Source organism: Heterocephalus glaber, unplaced genomic scaffold, assembly GCF_053883595.1.
Source record: "Heterocephalus glaber isolate CG9 unplaced genomic scaffold, H.glaber_assembly_v1.0 deba00001572, whole genome shotgun sequence".
In the NCBI taxonomy this organism is placed as follows: domain Eukaryota; kingdom Metazoa; phylum Chordata; class Mammalia; order Rodentia; family Bathyergidae; genus Heterocephalus; species Heterocephalus glaber.
In genome coordinates, this window is record NW_028258357.1 from 19,577,284 (window position 1) to 19,599,443 (window position 22,160).

The window sequence follows — 22,160 nt, forward strand, 5'->3', positions numbered from 1 at the left end:
TTAGTTTCACAGCTAATAAGGGGTTTGAACTTTCCAGGCAACCAAAGGTAATTCTTTGGGATATAAGAGTTTGTTGATGTTTCATGGAGAGGTATAGGATGGAACTCTGCCAGGGCAACAGCTCAGTGCAAGAATGACTTTTTGCCACGGTGGTTGACAAAGACGTCTGGCTACATGAAAAAGCAAAGCATGTGCAGCCTGTTACCAAGCACAATGAGAGCTCTTGTTGGGGACGCCTTGGGTTGTTCTCAGTGAGTCTGATTCTTTGGTGAGCACTGTGAAATCAGAAGGAAGGCTGGTGAGGGGGTGAGATGGGCTCATATGTAGGCCCTAAAGAACACTGGCCTGGCTCATGATTTCTGGACAAGGTATTCAGAAGCCCAGTGACTTTTCAGAATGCCAAAACTCTCCCTTGGAACCAAAATGTCTACCTTAGCAGCCACTGAAGATACGGAACATTCCATTACCAATGGTCTTCCAACAATGCATCAAGTGGCACAGCACAGCTGGAAATCTTGCATCCCAGACCCCTGGCTGTTCCCATAGTGCCTTTCCTGTGCAGGTTTGAGAAGTCTCTTCATGCCTGGCTCACTCCCATGCCATGTCTAGATCATGGTGCATCTAAACACTTCCATTTTCCCATCACTTCCATAGAACCTCAAGAGAGATGTTTGGTCCAACTAAGGAGGCTTTCCACAGTAGTTCTTTGTGGCAAACCAAGAAGAGCAAGTATAAGGAATGAAACACTAGAGGTCTGCTGGCAGAGGGAGAAGAAAAGCTGAATTTGACCAGAGCAGAGGCTCTCTGGAGCATGCTGCAGATCCTAGAGTTCACAGGTGAGCTGCCATGTCCTCTCAGAGTAGCATCCTGGGAAGGCTCTCGGGCAGCTGCAGCTGAATCCCTGAAGAAATTCCATTAATATCTCCTCAGTTCTCCCAGAAGGTAAAATGTAAGGTCATTGCATGGATATTTCCTTCATGGTCCATACAAGTAAATGTTCAAAATCAAGTGAGTTACCTTAAAATTCTGTTCCTTGTCCCTCAGAAGAGGACTGGGATTTTGGAAGTGTCTCCCTCTGATACAAGACATTGGGCTTCTAAACAATGCAAATGACCAAATGACCACACTCTGTGGCATCAAGGATCCTTGGCTTTGGGTGTGGATCAATCCAGTGAAATAAGTCACAAAATCTGTGTCTCAAAATGCTCATTTGTGCTATGCAGCAATCATTTTTGCCCTCACCACTGGGGGTAAAGAGTACGTGAGAGAGCCAGTGCAGCTGGATTTTGAAAGAGTAAATGTACTAGATAAACATTAGACATTCTTCTTTGTTACTAGTACTGATAGTTCTTACATAATTGTGACCAGTAATGATAGCTTTTATCAGACACCCCCAAGGAGACAAAATGATTAATTAATTGGATTCTTCAGCTATTTGCAGCCTTTGCAACAGATTCTGCAACTGAGCCCAGAAGACAATAATAAATATAATAGCTAACATGTGTGTGTATTGCAAGTTAACATTCTCTAAACCACGAACTCACTTAATCCTAATACTGACACTAAGAGGCAGGTTCCATTTTACAGATGAGGAAACCGAGGTGTAAGGAAGTTAAGTAACTTGCTCAGGAACCCCCACCAAGTAGGTTGTGTGGCTGGGGTTCAAAACCTGGACAATAGAGGTCTTGGTCTTAGACTCTTTACTCTCTTGTTTATAATTTTCCATCAGCGAAGTTGGCCGTAAAGAGCACTAACATGCCATGGAAATGAGAATTACTTTCTAGTATTCCACAGAAACCTTCATTTTCTGACTTACACAGACTGGTTCTCCTGGGTATATTTAAAGAGTAGTAGTAGGCATTTGGAGTCCATATAAAAACCCAGTGCTTTCCTTCACTAATGTCTGTGGCCTATTAGCTCTGTGGTGCTAATGAGGCTAAGGTTATAAGGTCAAACTCCACATGTATAAGTTGGGTTCAAAGAGAATAGCTTTTCCACAGCTAGTGACTGTACTTCTAACTTTGACCAACAGTCATGCAAATGTATGCCTAGCAGTCTGAGGGATGCCAGGGAGAAGAATACAAATGGGTTCAGCTCAAGTCCAGCCCAGTCTAAAACAATGCTACAGGTGGATGAGTGAATCTTTAGATTCTCCAAATCATATGCTCGCTCTTCTTCTTTTAATTGATAGCATCTCAGAAGGCTGTGGATTCTTATCTGTCTCCTGTAGTTTAATAAAGGGCATCTAAAAATGACCTACTCATTTGTCCACATAACCAAGAAGGTGAGAAAATGTATCAGTGAAAACCATCCTGCCTAGCAAAGAAACATGGTGGTGGGTTTTCCTATGAGTTTCTGTTCCATCATGGAGGAGGTGGAGTCCAATTTGAACAAAACAAAGAAGCTGGCTTCTCTTTCACCTGTCTTTGGAGATCACTAGGAAGTATGTAAAGAAGATAAAGGTAGCTAAGTGTTCCTTGGTCACTGCTTAAATCCAAGGTTCTCCAAGCACTACAACCTTGATAATTACAACCTAGAGTACAGGTCTGTTAAAGTTAGGTCATTTACTTTAACAAAATCCCCTTGTTTTATAGACAAGGACATTTCAGCCCAGAAATTTTAAATGCCTGCCAAAATCAGATGACTAATAAATGACAGGACTGGGTGCAGTTTTCTGGGCACTATATATTAAAAGCAAGAGGCTTGAGTTGATAATAATAACAACCTAAATCTAGGTTATTGTTATGCAATCAATAACAATGAAAGTTAATTGCAAAGTTTCACTTAAACTCTTTAAAAACGGTATGTTTTAACACATGAAGAATGTCATTCATTTATTCAAACCTGTTCTTAATAACTATGCATCGGGGGTATGTTTCACAAAAGCCATAAATCTGAAATGGCCGAAAGAGTATCCAACTTTCTTCTCTAATTGATTTACTTTTCCTTTTCCCAGACCACCAGAGGTAAAACATATACAGTTTATTTAAGGGACTGTTTATAGACTCTTAAAACTAAAAAGGACCTCAGAAACTCTCTTTTTGGGGGGTTGATCTTAATTGAAGCCATCCAAGATGGTTGGTTGTCCATCAATTTTTAACATATCTCCAAGGACAAAAATTCCACAAACTCTTAAACACTATGTGAAAATGGTTAATCCCTATGGCGGTCAAAAATGATGTCTATGCCATGTGTGACTTGGCCCGTTTCCTTTTACTATTGCTGTGTTTCACGAGATCGTAGTGAGCCACCCTGTACTTGGGCTCTACCAGGCTGTAGGAAAACAGCTGGCTGCTTTCTCTTCCATTGCCTCAACATTGTCCTCCCAGGATCGATAGACCTCTTTCTGTGATGCAGACGGAAGAATCAGTAAGTAGTGCTTCATTGGATCTTTCATCTCAGAAAATGTCTGGGGAAGTTACTTTAATTATAGACGAGCTCTTCCTTGTATGCTGGGAAGATGTTCCGAAAGCAGATAGTTTGGAAGGTTGCTTCTACTGGGCTTGGAGGGAAGTATGAGCTTATTCATAACTTTGGTTCAGTCTGTACAAAATAAACATTACCAAAAATTGTGATTCTGACGCATTCTAATAGGATTAAGAAAACTCTCCTGGTTAAATATTCTGCACTGACAAAAAGAATAAGTGATGAAGATGATTTCCTTTTAAATGTTTAAGGTTCAAACTAAGATTAGAAACTGCTGTCTGCTATGAAAAAAACTCCATACTTCTACAACTGAGCTGAAGCAGCTAAAAATAAAAGGCACAGTCACAATAAAACTTTAAAAACAAGAGCAAGAAACAATAAATAATAAGTGTCAACTGACAGATCATAGGAGGGGGAAGAATGCTTCCCTCAAAAAGGATTTCAAAGACTGTAACTGCTTAAAGCTGACTTCTCCACACACAGTAAATCTCAGGGGATGAAAAGGAAACTCAGTAAAATTTGTTGACAACAGTTTATGCCTGTAAGAATAATTGGCTCCGACACAAAACAGACCGTCCGTGTAGCTTGAGGATGACCAACACACAGCCCTCAGGTCACTGTTAGTATGCACACGTTATGTTCAGTCGAGAAGCAGTTTTATCAACTAACTGACCAGACATGATATGAGAAGAATGATGGAAGCTACTCGACAGCCCTAATTCTTGATGGTTCTTAAGTCTAAGATCTCAATCAAGTAATCCGTTCCATTCAATTGGACTCCATCCTGTCAGTTCAATAATCAAATATCAGCAATTACTATCTTAGCCAGGCACTGAACTAGACAGTAGAAATCAAAGGCCAATGGGCATCCAGGGGCCCTCTGAAATGTATTACCCAAGGGAAGATGACAGCTGGTGAAGAGATGGCAAAAATGGGGCAAAATATCGGGAAAAGCATCAAACAGGGAATCTACTCTCCCAAAGTTATTTTTTCTCTAATGACACTTGATAATACTTATGTGCACTTTTCTTTAACCTCTGAAAAACATGTCAGTTCCTTGAAGGCAAGGTCAATCTCTTATTAATTTCTGGGCATCTCATTCGTGCCTAGCAGATTAGCATGCACACAGTAGATATCCCATTGGTATTTTGAAGTAAAGAAAAACAAGTTAAAAGAGCTAATGTTTCTTAGGCAAAGATGATTGCCCAATTGGCCAGAAAGCTAACGAGAATACTTTTGTGCACTGGGTACTATGTCAGATGGAGGTGAACATGGGGTTTCTACAAGGCAGAATATATGAAACTTAAACTCTCAATGACAGTATCGACGACCATATGTATGTAATTTACAAAACCACTTCCTACCCAGAGTCATACTCGAAGCATCAAGAGTTGCTATATATAAGTTTCTTCTTTTAAGTTATTGAAACATAATTTTAAAACATTTCCTAAAATTTGATCATTGTAGTGACAGGAGAAAGGGGCATTTTAGTGCCTTGAAATTGGTTTCCCTTGAACTCATACGTGCTCCTAAGTGTCTGTGGGAACATAGTAAGTATCATACAGTTACTTAGGACCAAATCATTCTTTCCATTCTTATTTTTCATCATTTAGTACGAATGTCTTAGGCATAGAAAGATCCAGTTTCCATGCTCCGTGTGTAGAAATCCTGGAGCGCATCATGTAAAACATCACAATTTAACCTGGCACAAAACAGAGTACTTGTAGGCTGGGCAATTACCTAGTGAACTGGATGAAGGAAAATTGAACAAAAAAGGAAAAAAAAAAAAGCCCTCTTGGATATAATAAGTGAGAATAACTATTCATTTTTTAAAAAAAAAAATATGGATTGCAAGCAGCAAATTCTACAGTAACAATGGCCTAATGTTGGGGTCACATTGCTGCCCCTCATTTGCTTTCCACAGGGTGTTGCAAAGGGAAACCGAATCTGCTACTGGAAAAGCCCCAGCCCATGAACCCCTTCATCTTCCCTGCAGCAGAGAACTGGATAGAGCTGCCGCATTGCAGAAAAATACACGGATTCACTCAATCAAACCTTAGGCTAGAAGCACAAAGTGGGAATTTGCCCATTCGAACAGTAGGAAGTACTTCTGATTCTCTGACGCGTGTCCTTTTTCGCCAAATCCATGGTAAGCCCAGATTCTGTCTCCCTCCGAGCTTCCTCCTTCTCCTCTTTCCTACTCATCTCCAGATGGGCAGACACTCCCTTGCTCAAGTCTTACACTAACACACACACACACACACACTCCACCTGACTAGAGAGAGGCCAACATTTGGTAAGAAGATGAGAGAGATCTCAAGTGTGAGTCATCATGGGAGCTATTCAGAGCTTGGGAGGTGACTGAGGTAAGCTGTCTACACTTGAGTGATGTGAACCTTAGAGAATGATTCCTGCTCAGGTTCCTGGAGCCCTCTGAGATTCCAAACAATGGTACGAAGAGAGCATCTGGCTTTGAGTTTCTCACTGTCTTGTAATGCACAGTGGTCATTTCCCTCAGGTATACAGGCTTGGTTGTGCTCTTGCCTGCAGGCATTGCAATACACGGCTGCCTGCTCTTACTGACTGTCGACCTTCTAGTTGTCTGGGACCAATTTATGAGACAGGTGACTCTGCTTGTCAAAGACCCTTCTCCAGACGGAGACACCGCTGAAAAGTCCCACAGAAGAGCTCTGCCAAAGCAATGCAGTGACAAAAGGGACCAAGGTCAGTTTGTGTGGAGGACATGTTGGTAATGATGTTGTGGTTTGGGTTTAGAGAAAGCCTGTGTATTTATGTGCAAACCTGTCTTAGAGCAAAAGTCACCTCCTGTCTGTTTGTGATGACTTCATATTGCATGGAGGCATCTAGAATGTCCCCCTTAATTCTTTTCCCAAGTCTCATGAATGGAGTCCTTGCTATTCCACTCTGGGCTGTGGAGCCCTCAGAACAGCCCCGTGAGGGTTCCTAGGGCTGTATGCACACTCCTAGGTCTGGAAAACAAAATCCTCCACGTCCCAGCTCCTTTTGTCTTATCCTTTCATTGACAGGGGTGGAAGCCTGAGAGGAGGCCCTAATACTAGAAGGAAGGCTCCGCAGGAAGTAAAGACGAACCCGAAGGAGGACAGCGCCACGCCCATCTGTGAAACCTGCTGAAGCTCATGGGCTCTCAGCGGCCGGGTCATCTCCTCACACACACACCCTGCGACCGTCAACGCGCAGAGCCACACTCTCCGGACTCTGGGCCGCGAGGCGAGAGGGAGGGATACTTACTGAAGTAAAAGCCCCTGTCTCCACACACGAACTGAAGCGCGTCGACCAGCTCCGCCCCGCAGAGAGTCTCCGGCCCCGCTGTGGCCGAGCCGGTGAAGGCGAGCAAGCAGAGGGCCAGGTAGAAGAGGTGCGAAAAGGACACGGAGCGCATCCTGACCTGCAGAAGAAGCAGAGGAGGGGTCAGCTGGCCTCGCTGGGTCTGCATGCCGAGTGGGGCTGGGGCGACAGCAACCGGAAAGGGACCTGGCACAAAGGGTGCCAGGGACTCGATGGGACCCGACAGGGCACCTGTTGGCATCAGACAACTGTGCTCAGCCACCTTGCTGCTGGCCCCGTGGCCAGGTCCTCCCGACCCCTTTCTGCTGGGTTCCTGTTGCAACTGAGCGAGAGGCCAACCAGCGCTGTGTGAATGAAAGATGCTGGTATGAGGTGGGATTTCACACCACTCTGAGATCCTGGTAAAACTCGATCAAAGTTTAAATTGTGCCCGGTACAGATTGGTAGACAAATGTGTTTTGTTAATTGAAGTGCTCTAAAAACTGGCCATCCACAGATAGCATACGTATCAGTTATTGGCTACGATATTAAATTAAGCAGAACAGCATTCGCTGGCTACTGATTAAGAAGAATGTATTATGTTCAGAAAAGGATTTGTAAAAATACTGCAGATCATTATAGGGGTTCTTTCAGAGAGAGAGAGAGAGAAAGAGAGAGAGAGAGAGAGAGAGCGCTAGAGAGAGAAGAGGGGGCGGCATTTCCTACCTGGGTAATAGCAGTTAACACAACCTCAAGTTGAAAAACAAGCAGGAAAAAGATGAGGATTTGAGAGCGAATTGGCTCACGCAACAGAAGGGGGCAGGAAGGAGTACGCCGCCCCTCACTCATCTGAAGGTGATGACCGAGCCGCTGTCCCACAGAATGGGGTAAGAAGAGAAAGCACAATGGATTTATCTCCTCAAAGTTCTGTGGGACAGGAGAGACTTCAGAAAGGGAGCACTCCCCGCCTCTCATGCTTTGCTCCAGGGAAACGCGGGCAGCCAGGTAGAAATAGGTTGGGCCAGAGACAGTGTAAGGTGAGGACCGGTGGGCTTGGCTGTTCCCATTCCCCTTTGGGCCTCTGTGTGGAATCTTGTGTCCTGGATACAGGACCGGACCCATCCGGAACAAGGGTCCTAGGACCTGTGACACCAGGCAAGGTGGGTCATAGAGTCTCTTTATGGCCAGCTCTTCCAAAGAAAGGCAGGGGAAGGTCGGAGCCATATTTCTGGGGTTTTATGGCTGACTTTGGCGTTGAGCATTTCTAGTTTCTGTGACCTGCCTTGGGGGAGAACAGAGAGAGGAGAAAGGAGGGCAGGAGAAGGTCAGAGAGAGGCTTTACTTCTGAGACCTTCCGATTCCCTTTAGCTCACAGTGCTCAGCAGACCAAGAGCCATCCTGGAGGGCATCATTTCCCCAGCCCCACATTAAGTAAAACCTACTCCATCTGCCTCCTAATGCCCCTTTCTTCAAGTCCAAGAGCAAATCAACGCACGCAGTGAGCCCCTTCCACTTACAGAGCACAGGGCTTAAAACCTGCAGTCTTTTTTTTTTTGGTCACAGGAACTCTGACTTCATTTGTTGGAGGGATTTATGTGTTACTGTATCCATTTTATAGCAAAAGCTACCCAGGGACCCCTGGTTGGCAGGACTTAGTCCGGGATCCCTGGCCAAGTGGCAGCCCTGCCAGAAGCAGGATTCCTGTGGCTCAAGTCTCCGCTTTCCCTCTAAGAAGCAGGGAAGTACTAAGGTGACCATTACATTAAGTTTTTCCACATTGCTACTTGTGGCACCGAGATGTAGATTCTTCCAGGAAGGCTCCCATGGCGGTGAGTGGGTTCCCCTCCCTCAGCTGCATCTGTACTCGGCACAGGAAAGAGCCACCGACAGGATGTTAGGTTCGGGGCCCTATTACAAGGTCACAGGGTGACGCTGGAAGCTATAATTTTACAAAGAGGCTGCTTTTGAACCTCGCAGTAGGGGCAGGTCCCTTCAACCCCATCACTTGCAGCAAACCAGACACAGGCATTTACTGTCTGCCCACCCTCCTCGTCCACCATGAACTCTCAGCTAAATGGCTTGGCCATCAGTGGCAAAGTTTGCACCATCACTTTAATTAAAATTTCCATTTTCGTGGCCGGAACTTCAGCCCAGCCATTGAGGCGAAACCCCTAGACCTCCAACTCTTATTAACACAAGGTAAATATTTAGTCAATGCTTGTAAAACAGCTGAAGATAAAAAGCACCCTCTATTTGCAAATCATCATAAATAATGGACATAAAATAGAAGAAGAAGTAAAAGCCCAAGTGAGCTTTCACTCCATTTTCTTGATAGGACCTTCACATGGAAACCCTCTACCCCCACGAAGCCAAAGGCACGGAGACTGGGATGGCAAATTATCACCTAGTCTTCATTTTTATTAGATACGAAGAAGGTAGTAGGGGTTTTGCCTTCAATATTTCCAATGGAAGCCTCAACAGATGGAACCCAACTGGTTTTCATGGCCCTTCGCAAAAGCAAAAACCAATAATTGACCTTCAGAACACATTCTTACACTTTGGCAGTGGGCCAGTTCTAGAATGTATTTGATTCCACTAAACTCACTTCTTCATCGCTTCCTTTTTTGTGGAGTTTCTGATATTGCTGAGGGCCAAGCACCTGCATTGTAGATGCCTTCAATTCTTCAGCTTTTATGAAATCCAGGGAACAATTATGCAAATTTACAACTTTAGCGGGTTTAGAATTTCAGTAGACACCAGCACTATATTTTTAATAGTTATTTTTGGTATAACACATTTAAGTCCAGCAATATATCGAAATCTCTTCTAACATTTAAAAAACTTAGATATTTAAATAGATTTTCCTTGTTCTTTCTTTCTTTTCCTGGCGAGTTATATTGTCAGATAAATATCAGTACTTATAGTTCTAGGACAAGTTAGAACCTCTCGCACATTTTCCTTTCGCTCAGAGAACAGTCCAGCACACCCACAGAGCATGAGAGAGTCGTTCACATTATGTTCCCCCAAAAGAGAACAACAACGAACTTGCTTAGGAGTTAAAAGTTTGAAACAAGTGGCCCCATATGTTCATGATTTCCTTGGCCTTTTATTTTGCCAACCACACAAGAAATGAATAGAGGAAAAGATAATGTTGGAGAGGAAAGAAAGAAGAACCAAGAAGAAAAGAGAAAAAGAAAGTGGGGGGGAAAGAAAATAGAGAACACCCTTCCTCAAACATCATTCACGAATGCATATTTTCCAAAGGCTTCTCTTTCTATCTGAAATAAATGGAATATCAATTGATCCCAGATGTCCGGGCTGTGATGAACATAACCCAGTGAAATGCGAGGGCAGGAGCCATAAGAAAATACTCACTGTGGGTGCACTCATATTTGTTTGTTCCAGGTCTTTTACAGCAGGTCAGGGTGGGTGTTATGAGGCTGATGTGAATAGAAAACTGAAGACTTAAAAACATGTGCTGCTTGATGGGTGGGGTTTGGGAAAGCATCTGGTTACATTTGGACACCCAGGCAGGTATGCCGTGAGCCTGAGTGAACGGCCTTTTGTCCATTCAAACAATGAACAAATTGCACAGCTGGGATCCGAATCCACTCCTTCCCCGTCAAGCTACCGGGTTCCCATCGGGAGCTTACTCTAGCTGTGCACAAGGGTGGCCAAGCCCCAGTGCACGCCTGGGTTCCCTTCCCCTGGCTCCAACACTGGCAAGTACCTGGGGACCCCGACTTCTGCAGCCAGGCTGCAGGCTGTGGCTCTGATCAGGACGCCTCCCTGCACTGAGCTGCCCTTGGAAGTCCACCCTGCTGCTTCCCACTACTTCCTACCCCAGGACAGGGAAAAGTTAACCACTCGTCGTTAGCTGGGCACACACGGCAGGAGTTCATTTGGAGATGATTTTCCAAACTCCTAAGCAACGCGGAGATAACATTCCACAGCCTCCTTGGCGATAATCTGAGCGGGGAGCCAGCAGCCCCAGCTGCGGGGCCGCGCAGTATCTGCATGCTGGCTTTGCTTCCGTCAGAGCAAGGTGGCTCGTGTGAGCCAGCATCTCAAGGACAGCAGATCAGGTGCCTGACACGGTCTGTCCTGAGCTCCCAAGCCACTTACTCAACAGGCACAAGTCCTAGCGGTGAAGTATTTGAAGGCAGCAAAGGAAGGCAGTACTGAGTGCAGCTGGGGACCTTTTAGGAATTGAGCCCTCCCGCGATTGCCTCCGGAGCCAGGGACAGCAGCTTAAAAGTGCTTGCAAATTGAAAAAAAAGAAAGAAAAACAAAAGCCTCGAAGGATATAATTTTGCTGAGAATGGAAACTTGAACTAGGGCCAGGGATCCGAAATGGGAAGTGAGTGCATTGAGCACAGCAGCCAAATTTACCTAAAGACTTGACAACACCGCGTATAAAATCAGAGCTTTACGGATGACACGAAACCCCAAGCCCGAACTTTGCCCACGAAAGTGTTCTTCAAAAGAAAAAAGTCGGACAAGCAGCTGCTAGAAAGTTTCTGCCTTCCATATACAGTGTGCATTCGTTTAAATTACGTGCATTTGCACCGTCAGCAAGAACTGTCAAGGAGCTATTTTGCTCTTCGGAGGAGCAAATCAAACTTCACTCTAACTTTCTGGGCATAAGCGCAGAGAGTTCCGGGTCCTTAGCTCCCAAGATCATATTTAAAAGCTCTAATATCATCTAAAATGCAACTGTTTGTCTGTGGCATGCTTTGTAAATAAAATCCTGGCAAATCACACACACACATTCACACATACACAGGAGCAAAGTCTTACAAATAAAACAATCTGCACCTGCAAAAGAGAAAAAATCTCAAAGTTCATATGCATGCTTGATAACCCTCCTCCACAGGCAGGATTTAAAGAAATCTTCCACAATGACACCACCAGAACCCTGCAGAAGTGGGGAGGATTTAGCAGAAGTACCTTACAATAGTTTCTACTCCTACAGATATCTCTGGAAATGCATCCATTTCCCCAAGCTATTTTGTCAGATCCCACGGAATTGCATGTTCAGCAATTTAGAAATAAACTCCTAGTTCCGAAACAATGCAAATTCTCAAGTGAATAACAGTTCTAAGGCAGAGGCACACAGTATCCAATGTACATAAAATTCCCCAATGACTTCAAAGAGTAAGAAATATTTACCTTCAAGAAATCACAAAAGCAGCACTTAAATAATTGAGTTGGAAGACTGCTGATTTTTCCCATTGCTTCTGAAGTAAAAAGTCTGAAAATGAATTGGTTAGCAGCAATAATGAGGCAAAAAGAAATCCAGAGAGATGGGAGATGTTGAGAGCAATGTCACATTTCAATTTTGAGGACTTTATGGCATTGCGCAGGCTCTATCTGCTCTGAATTTAGCAGTGACAGTGAGATTTAGCAAACAGAAGAGGGATTTAGAGAAAATCCTCACATTTATCTACAAAACACAGACACTGTAGACAGGAAACAGCTGGGGGAACATTTGCCTTCCCTCTCTCTCCCTCTTCTGGCAAAGTTATCGAGTAAGGACTTTTTTGGGCATGGTGACAAATAACATCATACCTTTGCATTTTAAAACTAGAGCACAAAAGCATTTTTTTCCCTTAAAAGAATGTGTGTTAGTGACAGGATTAGCAGACATTAAAATACTTATGCTGCCGTAGAAAAGAGGGGTGTTTATTGATTAACTTTCTACCAGGCACAAAGACACACGTCTGCTCATCCACCTTACCAGAATTAAAGGAATAGGGACAGGGGGTAGGGGGGCAACTTTATATTTTAGAACCAATGTAATTTTCTTAAAAAATCAGGAGAAAGGATGCAAAGAGCATCCCCAGGAAGTTCTACAGTTTTAACCCCGAAATGACCGGGGTACATTAGGTTGGAAGACAACACGTGGGTGACCCCTTGTCCTAATTGTCAAGTGAGGGGAGTGATCTCATTTCCTAAAACCTACAGGAGGGGCAGGCGATGCTGGATTGGCTCACTTTAGGACACTGTCTTGTGCTTTTTGCCAGCAATGAGGCAAAGGATATGCTGAGCTGTAAAACAAACTGGAAAATGCAGTCTTCTTCAGGCGTCCACCCAGCTGCTTGTCACCTCTGTCCCCCAGGACAGAGTCCCTGAGGGCTGGAGGAGGCTTTTCTGTCACTGCCTGGATTTTTCTGCATAACTTGAACCTGTGTGCTTGCGTGTGTGTGTGAGTGTGCGTGTGCGCACTGCGTGTGTGTGTTATGTTTTCTTTCTTCAATTTTTTTTTTGTATTCTAAATAACACCAGCTGGCTAGCAATACCCTCTCCAGGGCTATGATGTCATTCAAATCCCTGCACTGGGTGAGTGGCCGGCAGCATGGTCCAAGCCAGCTGTTCCGCTATTTATAATGTATATTTGCCTTTGCCATGGAGAATTGGGTCCTGAGCACTTGTCGATACTGTGTGTACCTACTCCTCTCTGGTTTGGTGAGGCAGTAAAGTGGATTATGAAATAAGGTTGCAAAAGCCCAGGTCAGACCTAGGGCTTACCCGGATGTTTCCCTGGGCGTGGCTTCCCAGGATGGTGGTGACCTGGCCTTGCATCTCACTCAGCTTCCCCCGGGACTCGATGACACTGATGCGTCCACTGAAAACTGAGTCTGCAGAAAACCCTGGTCTGGCTTTTTATGTTGTCTTGGAGCCAGAAATGTGTTTGTAGAGGTAGATGCCCTCAAAGGAAGAGATGGCGGGCTTTGAAGGGGGTCGGTTTGGGTCAAATCTCCTGTGTGGTTAATAGATCCTTAGCAATGTTGATCTTTCAGAAATGAGAAACAGAGGGCTGGGGATTTAGCTCAGTGGTCCACTGCCTGCCTCGCAAGTGCGAGGACCTGAGTTCGATCCCCGGTACAAAAAAAAAAAAAAAAAAGAAATAAGAACTAGAAACCGAAAGTTGTGCTGTCCCAGACGTTCAGCATCGCATTGATGAGCTCCCACGGTGGGCGCTAGACAAACACAGACGAGTGACACAGACTCAGAGATGGCCGGGTAACATCGCTACCATGGCCAAGCTCTTTAAAAAATGTGTTCAGGGCACCTTGGGAAGGGACAACAACTTCTCGAACAAGGTAGGGAAAGGAAGCCCTTTTGAAAACCCAGGACAGGGCAGGAAAGATTGTCTTATGAGAGGCTTTGGGGTGCAAGGCTGGGAAGTTTCAGTGGCTGGGATTTGACCCAAAGACACAAAGCTGCATCATCAAGAGGTGGCCCGGTGGCCATCAACAGATGTGCAGTGATCCCTGTACTTAAACATAATCCAAGGCGTCCTCTAACACACTCTCCTCCTGCACTTGATTTATGACTTCATTTACCAAAAGTCCCCCGCCCCAGCGTTTGCGGGGTTATGCCCTTTCTAAGAAAGCCAAGTCCGGCCTCCCTGACAGACTTTGATGGTGGGGTGTATGAAACCAAACTGCTGGTCCACCCACGCCTCGTCCCGGGGAGGAGGAAGAGCCCAGACTTCCCTCAAGGGGAGTCAGGCCTGGCTGGGGCCTGGCACTGCGTCCCCTGCTCTGTCCCCAAGCTGCCAAACACCTTGCCCCTCCCCTTCCACTGTAGTTTTAGCATTCGCAAGTGTCCCGAGTTGTTCCAGGGCTCACTACTCTTCCCCAGGTGGGTGACCCTGTTGGGGATAGCATGCTCTGTGCACCAAGCACCCGAGCCTTAGCCCTTCCGTCCGGAAGGCCACTCTGGGGCCAGAACACACACTGTTCCCTCGGACACTGCCCTCCCGCAATATCGACTCACCAACTCTCTTGGTTTTATAACCCCAATTACCCTTAAAGGATAATTGAGTTTTAATTTATGTCCTAGTTTTTATGTCACAATCAAAGAAAACTGAAATTTCAGTGAGTCTTAATTGTCATCAGCTGTGCAGTGGAAACGTTCCGATCTGAGCTCTCAGTTTCCACCGGGAAAGCAATTTCCTGAAGTGATTAACGTATATTTCAATTTGGAGAATAGTCTATATTGCTGGGGAGGGAAGCCAGCCACAGAGCCGGGCAGTAATTCCTGGAGAAATATCCCTTTTCTTTGCAAATTCCAGGAGTCAATAGGGAAACGAAAGGGCAATAAATGCACCACATTGTTACCTTTTAATGACCTTATGCTGTACCTGGTTAGGAGAGAAAGAAAAGAAGGCACCTATTACCGGAGTCCAAGGCGGCAGTAAATCTATTGCCTAGCAAAGCTCGGGTCAGGAAATCCCATTGGAGAGAAACAGCCAGGGTCATTCTGAACTTCGGGAATGATTATGCAGTCTCCTGTCTGGAAAGAATGTGACAGTTCAGACGGGAACAGTGTGCCGCCAAAATAGCTCCCTGTGAGGATGTGCTCGCTGTCAACAAACCCCCTGGATGTGAGCTTCACAGCCTCACCTTCGGCGTGTGTAATGCCTGTGCAATATAAATAGCTCTCCTCAAAGCCTTCTGCTTGAGTAGTGTATTTGCATAAAGCTACAGCTTCAGAAGGCTTCTTTAACAAAAAAACCAATAAAAAAGAGCAGGCTGGCCATTCACAGAAAGGGGGTAGCAAGGCCTGGTCGCCCCTCTTCTTTGCTCCCTTCTTCCCGCTGCTCCTTGGAGAGCTCTCCTTGAATGCTACCTCATGTTGGTGTGCAACAGGGCACATTTGCGATTGATTTCTGTACCGGCTTTGGCGACCTCCATGCAAAGTTCAGACTGGAGGCCGGGGTTGAGGAGCCTTACGAACCGGGCAAAGGGCAAAGCCTAGCTTCTTGGCAGCCGACAGGCAGAGCTTGGGGCACCCGTGGGAGCTTCTCCTGGATCTTCGATTGGGCAAGGGGTGTCCACAGTGGGTCCCCCATGTCGGGGGTGAAGGTGTTGGGTGTGTCGAGTGTAAAACTGGGAAGTAAAGGTCGGACTCCCAAACTCAACATGCTGGGGATCGAGAGAGAGGACGGATGTCACCTCAGGAGGACACTGTCGCTCCCCAGAAAGCTCTGCTCCTGTGCAGAGGAGCATTTTGCCCCAGCCAGGGGGGAAAGGGGAGCAGAGAGGAGAAACCCTCTCACTAAAGAAATCAATGCTTTCTTTTCAACATCAAACCTGGATCTTATTTCTTCCAAAATGTCAAAAGGACAAATGCTGGAAACAGGAACGAAATTGTTGTGGTTTGGGGTGGGTGGGCAGATTGAGGGACGGGGGGCTCACACTCCTGCCCCACGCTGACTGGATGGCCAGGGACCAGCACCCCCGGCCTGGGGAGAGCCCCGGAACCGCTCCCAGGAAGAGAACGGTGCGCGCGCCCTCTAGTGGACCCCGGGGAAACTGCCGCGGAGCCTCCGCCTGGAGCGTGGGGGCGGGGCGGCTTGGAAAGCACTGGGGGCAGAGGTACAGAAGCCACCCTCGTCTTTACTTTCATTAAAGGCTTTTGAAACAAAGGAGGTAGATATGGGATTCACTGTCTTTCCGAAAGGGCAGAGGGCTAAGGGGCAGGAAGGACGGTACCTCCCCGAGGGCCTTGGGTGTCCTCAGGGGCATACTGGGCTCTACACATTTTGCTGCATGGAGCAGTGAAAGTCATTTGTGCTGATAAAGGCAAACTGTACAAGTCCAGCCTTCTGACAGTAAACGACCGACTTCTTCATTTTATGAGTAAGAAAATGAGACTGGGCAGGTGACAGTTGCTGGCTGGAGATGACTTGTTAAATGACACAATTTTAGGTGCTGGAAAATGGAGCTCCAGGCCAGACCGCCCGTCTGTTCCTTGTGCTTTTATCACATTGGCTTTCAAAATGTGGGTTAGGGCACCTGTGGTCAGAGGCCATGGCATTAAAGAGTCACTTAAGTATAGAAGGATTCCATTTTTAATTCTCTTCACATTGTGCATCTATCAAGGAGAAAGTTCCCATCCGGTTCTGGTCTATTTTCAATGCCTCTAACACTGGCTCAGCCTCCTTTTTAACAAAGAGAAAGTGGACCTCAACCCCAAAGTCTTTGCAGAAGGCAGTTTTAATCTAGAATTTAATACTGCTTTAAAAAAAAAATATGGCATGTTTTTAAGGATACCTTCCATTTGGAGCAAGTGATGCTGTATTTAAGATAAATATTTTAAAGTTGAGTTTTAAAATGTACGTATCTAAGCCTTAAAAACATCCATTTAAGAAAAAACATATATTTATAGTAAGTAAATAATTTACAGGTGGCTGAGACTTATGAAAAATGTGTACATGATGTTTGAAAGTCTGACGTCTGGAAATCATGCCACAGAAAATGCCACTGCCTTGGCAGAGCAGAGACAAAGCCACCATGTGATAGCTGGGAACAAAGACTGGGATTGAAAGAGTTCCCACCACACACGTGTGTGACGTACACATGTGGATGATTCTGATTCCCTTAGGCCGCTCACGGGTCACTCCAGCCTTCCCAGGAGCTCGGAGAGGCTCCATGAGTAGCTTTGGCGTGGCCTTGCCCGTGAGCTCAGCTCTCCAGGGTGCAGAGAGTGGAAAGGCTGCTGTTCTGGGGCGGGGGCAGCGTGGACAGAGCCTCACGGGGCGGGGGAGGCCCAGGCCCAGTGAGTCTGCAGCCCTGTGCTCAGAGTGCGGCTATGCAGAGCCCTTCGTCACACCCTAACCCTGCCAACCGCCTCCTTCACGTAGGCGAGAGACTGGAAAATGCCCTTCATCCTCTCATGTTCACTTGTACACGCGATTTGCACATGGCGCCTGTGCCTAACCTTGGGCCCGCACCGTGCAGTAACAGACCCGGTGTCCGTCATGAGCGAGGCCCGCTGGAGCAGCGCTGGAGAAGCAGGACCTGCAGGTTGGCCCACCAGCCGTCCTCTCAGATGCTCCATTCTGCAAGGTTGAATAGCAGCGTTTATACTCCCTCAAGTGGATTTCAATAGAAATATGAAATGATTCCACTTGATAAAGTTTTTCCACCACAAAGGTGGAGGTAAGAAGGTCTGATCTCTGAGAAGCCCAGAAACCCCCAGGAAGCCAGCTTCATTTGTTCTTCTCAGTCTTCAGGTGTGAAGAACAGGTGTGACATTATTGTGCTTTTTGAGAGCAGGCCATGTAGCCTCCAACTTTCATCTTTTAGTTAAAGGTGGCTGCCAGGGAGCCTCTCAGACAGCTTCCTGCTGGGGTCTCCCACATGGACAGAGGTTTGAGCGCCTAGCTGGAGAAAAGGCCCTGCATCTAGGGGTGTTCTTGGGAGCGTCAACATGCCCTGGAGATGGTCCCTCACTCTTTGCCCAGCACAGACCTTGCAGAGGACATAAACACCCCCCACACCCTTAGATCTGACCGAAACATGCTGCTTTGCTGTGTTTCACAACGTCTCGGTGAAGCTCTCAGTTCCTTTCAAAGCTCCAAATAAAAATGTAAATGCAGCTTTATTAGTCGGGGTTCTCTAAAGAAACAGATTTGACAGGGTGTGTGCTTGTATATGTGGAGAGATGTATTTCAAGGAGTTGGCTCCCTTGATTTCAAGGGGCTGGCAAATCCAAAATCTGCAAGGTAAACCAGCCAGCCAGGGAGCCCAGAGGTGGATGGAAGGCAGGTTCCCTACTCTTCCTCTGAGAAGCTCACTGTCGGCCTAGGAAGAATTTCAGATTGCTGGACAAGACTTAGCCACAGTAAGGAAAGGAATCTACTTTACTCAAAGTCTACTGATTTAAATGTCAACCTTTCTCTGAACAGTAGGAACAGCAGCGACAAATCGCAGGCACGTCAGGAAGGACGTCTGACTGGATACCTGGGTACTGTGGGCCAGCTGTGTGGGCACATGATTCAGCACCATACCGGTGTTTCTCAAAAGTCCCACTCATTGGTCCTCTCTAACAAAAACTGAATAACAATAATGATAATTTTTCCAGTTGTTAAAAAAAAAAAGAAAACTCAAGTTAATGGATTATGTTTCCAATCCTAAGCTTTCTTCTCATGCATTTTTCTTTTTTTTTTTTTTCTCATGCATTTTTCTTAAACCTTTGACCCCTGTGCTTGATGCTGCCTGATCAGTGCCTAAAGGCAATCCCTTCCTTCATAAAGGAGTTGTTGAGCATAGTGGGCAACATACTGAGAACGAGAAGTATAATGAGTAACGCCGCACACCATTTCCTGCTCATGGAACTGATTGTGGGGTGCAGGGAAGCAGCCATGAACTGAACAATCATGCTAATGAACGTGCACGTAAAGTGGAGCTACATATTCTGTGGGCGATTATTATTATGTTTTTGCTGTTTTTTTTTTAATGGTTTTGAGAAATGTTAACCAAGGTGGCTAATTAGAGACCCAGAAGACAGGAGGTGAAGGAGTCTTCCTTAGGGAACAGAGATTAGAGGAATAGGTTATCTCTTTCTCTTATGGGGAGATTTAACTCAAGACCATCTTTGATTTCTAGAGTTCTGAGGAGAGCCACAGGGACTCAATCTTGTGGGGTCTTTTCTTGTTCTTGTCCTCTTTATCTCCTTATCCTCCCCTTTCTTCTTCTCCTCCTCCTCTTCCTCCCCTCTCTCTTCCTCCTCTCTCTCCTCTTCATTCTTTTCCTCCTCCTTTCTCTTCTCCTCTTGCTTCCCCCTCCTTATTCTTGACAAAACAGCATGGGTGAGGAATGATGTACTCATTCATGCTTTATTCATGCATCCACCACCTATCTACGGAGCCTTCCTAATGCCAGATATGTATGGTCCCAGGTTCAGGGGACAGTATAGGGGGAAAGAAAATCTTTGTTAGTTACTTTTCTCTTGTTTCTGAGACAAAACACCCTGCACTCAAAGCTAAAGGGGGAAAGGCTTCCTTGGCTTACCGTTGATAGAGGTTTCAGTCCATGATTGACTGGCTCCAAGGCAGGGTGGCACATGGCAGAGGGGCATCGAAGAGGAGAAACAACATGGCACGCACAAAGTAGCAAAAGCAACCAGGGACCTTCACAACATCTTTCTGCCCCTTTTATCCCATCCAGACTACTGGGGTTAGGGCGGGGCCAAACCAGTCACTCACGTGGTTTAGTAATCACATGCTCTTAACTCCAGCACTGCACATCCCAGATTCAGCCATCTCTGAAAAAGCCTCACCTCTGACTGCAAGAGGCTCTGGGGATCACCTAGACACAGCCCTAACACAGTCTCACCACCTCCATGGAACTTACTTCCAGGAAGTGTGGTGCGTGCGCACACCTGTGTGCGTGTGTGTGTGTGTGTTGAGGAGGGGATGGTGGGAAATAAACACACTAAGAAATACTGCAAATTAGATAATTTCAAGAAGTGCTAAGCACAACAAAGAGAAGAGGGCAAGAACACTGGAACAACCTGATGTACTAACTTAGCCAGAGTCAGTGGAGATGGACCGAGATGCCTCTGTGTGAGCGAGAGGTGATCATTTCTCTCATTTCCCCGTTTTCTTTCAGAAGCCATCAGTATTTGTTGATGTCTTATAGGGAAGACAAAAACGATCGTTTCTTCTCCTATTCTAAGCTTAGGGCTGAGGTCGCTGTGACCAAGGACCAGTTAACAGGAGGAAAGCCTGCAGATTAATTCAGCTTCAGTTGTACATCGCACAGGTGCCTTCGTCTGGAAGTGAAGCCTCAAAGAAATGCACAGTACATTTTTATTCTAGATTTGCAGAGGAACAGACAGTGGCGGAGAAACGCAAGAGGAGAAGAAAAGGTAGGCGTAATGGGGCTAACCTGGGAAACAGTGCGGCCTGGGCTTTCAGCGTCTGCGCAGCTCCAGGCACAGGGAGGACACCTTTTGAGGCTCTCAAGGCCAAGTTCAGCGGAGATGGGAGTGCAGATCAGAGATACCTTCCTGCTTCTGTGGTTTTCTCAGCTCCAAGGTGCATCATTGGAGGCAGCATGTCCCAAACCCGATCACATTCGTCTGTGTGGTATCTCAAGGTACAGCTCTCTGCCTGCCACCTGTGTCCCAGCACTTGATTCGTGCAACTGCCCAGAAAAGAGGGCTCCTACAGACCCGAGGAAGTCGCTGCTGTGGGCTTTGACCAAACACCTTGAATTCAAGCCATTTAAAAAAATTCAAGTAGAAGTTTGCTGTTGGAGAGATAGTGGATAGTTTAAATTGAAATAAGAAATGTAAGAATCTACAAGTAGCTCTTAAAAACATTGAATGTGTAAAAATTGCCTTTGGTAATACTTATACCTTAAAGTCACAATGGTACAAACTAAACTCTCAAGTTGCTTCAAACCTCTGCCCTGGCAGAATGAACTTAGGACTACAAGTCGAATCAAACATTCTCCTCATGCGAAACTGTAGTTTCTGCAAATTGAAAGCACAGAGGTAGGAGGAAAAAGAATGCAATGTTCTTGAGAAATGAGCAAGCAAACGGATTAAGAGCAAATCTTGGTTAACACATCAATGAGGCCATGCTGCAGATATAACTTTTTGAGCATCTGCCACGGGCCAGAGAAGGTTTCATCATGCCTGCCAGGTGACATTAGAGCGAACACAAGAAAAGCCTCTCAATGCGGGGGTGCTCCGGCAGGGCATGTGTGCATCTCAGCCAATGCCTCCCTAACCGCCACCCTCGAGACAAAACCTCCGGGCAGAAATGCTGAAGAGCTCCAGACCAACCATGCTGAGCAAGGTTCAGTTGGCTGCTATCAGGACTGTGAGCTCTGCCACTCCAGGGCAGTGGAGAAGTGGCGCTTCTGGCTCTAATTTAATGTATTCTGTCGTTGTGAACATCTGCTCTATTCAGCTTGTTTGGTAGGCATCCTACAGGCACAGATAAATGCAAGGCAGTATCTACAGCCCCAGGAAGCTTGTTATCTTATTTAAGAGATGTGGCATACAAAGAAGTTAGAGATGATGTTACCCTGGGGCATTAAGTCGAATGCATGATCGATCTCTACATTGTGTGATTATTGCTGTGGGTTTACTAGTGTGCTGAGGACAGAAGAAAGAGAGGTAGTGGGGGTCCCCTTCCTGGTTTGGGGGCTCCCCTCCTCATGCAGGTGGTTGCTCCAGATCTTCTCTTCTCCCCTTGCTCTCTGATTACTTTACCACCATCATCACTTTTAGTTGAAGTTCTCACTGTTTCATCAAAGAGATAGAAACAGTTAAAAGAAGTCTTCCCTAAGCTTCCACTCACATCTCCCTGGACTACTCCAAGATCGACTCAAAGTCCCCTCTACTCAGGGATTCCTCTGTCTCCTGAGTCCTAGTTATCACACTTTCTCCTGCATCACTCTTGCCATTACATACATCTGAGGCGTTTTACCTGGACTCTACTTTCTCATCTTAGGGCCACCTCGTCTCTCTCCTTCCCCTTCCCACCAGCATTATTCTGTTGCACATTTTCCTCTTAATTAAAACAAGTACTTCTGTGGGAGCAGTAGAATTTGTTTATTGGTGCAACAAGGTAGAAACAAACCATTTTCCTCTTAAAAGTAGGTACAGTAGAAAGA

General features: G+C 45.9%; 1 protein-coding gene across 2 annotated transcripts in view; it reads right to left on the reverse strand.

The window, feature by feature from the left end:
* Nucleotides 1–12,228, reverse strand: part of Igf1 (insulin like growth factor 1) — a 73,766-nt gene extending 61,538 nt beyond the window's left edge. The window contains exons 1-2 of one of the 2 annotated variants that reach the window (XM_004844842.4): nt 11,905–12,228; nt 6,697–6,853 (exon numbers count right to left, since the gene is read on the reverse strand). In XM_004844842.4, the coding sequence (XP_004844899.1) occupies nt 6,697–6,853; nt 11,905–11,967 (220 nt within the window). In that variant the 5' untranslated portion in view covers nt 11,968–12,228. Of the gene's footprint in view, nt 1–6,696; nt 6,854–10,107; nt 10,690–11,904 lie in introns of those variants that run through there. The other variant, XM_013072263.3, reaches the window with a different exon arrangement.
* Nucleotides 12,229–22,160: the final 9,932 nt, after the last annotated feature.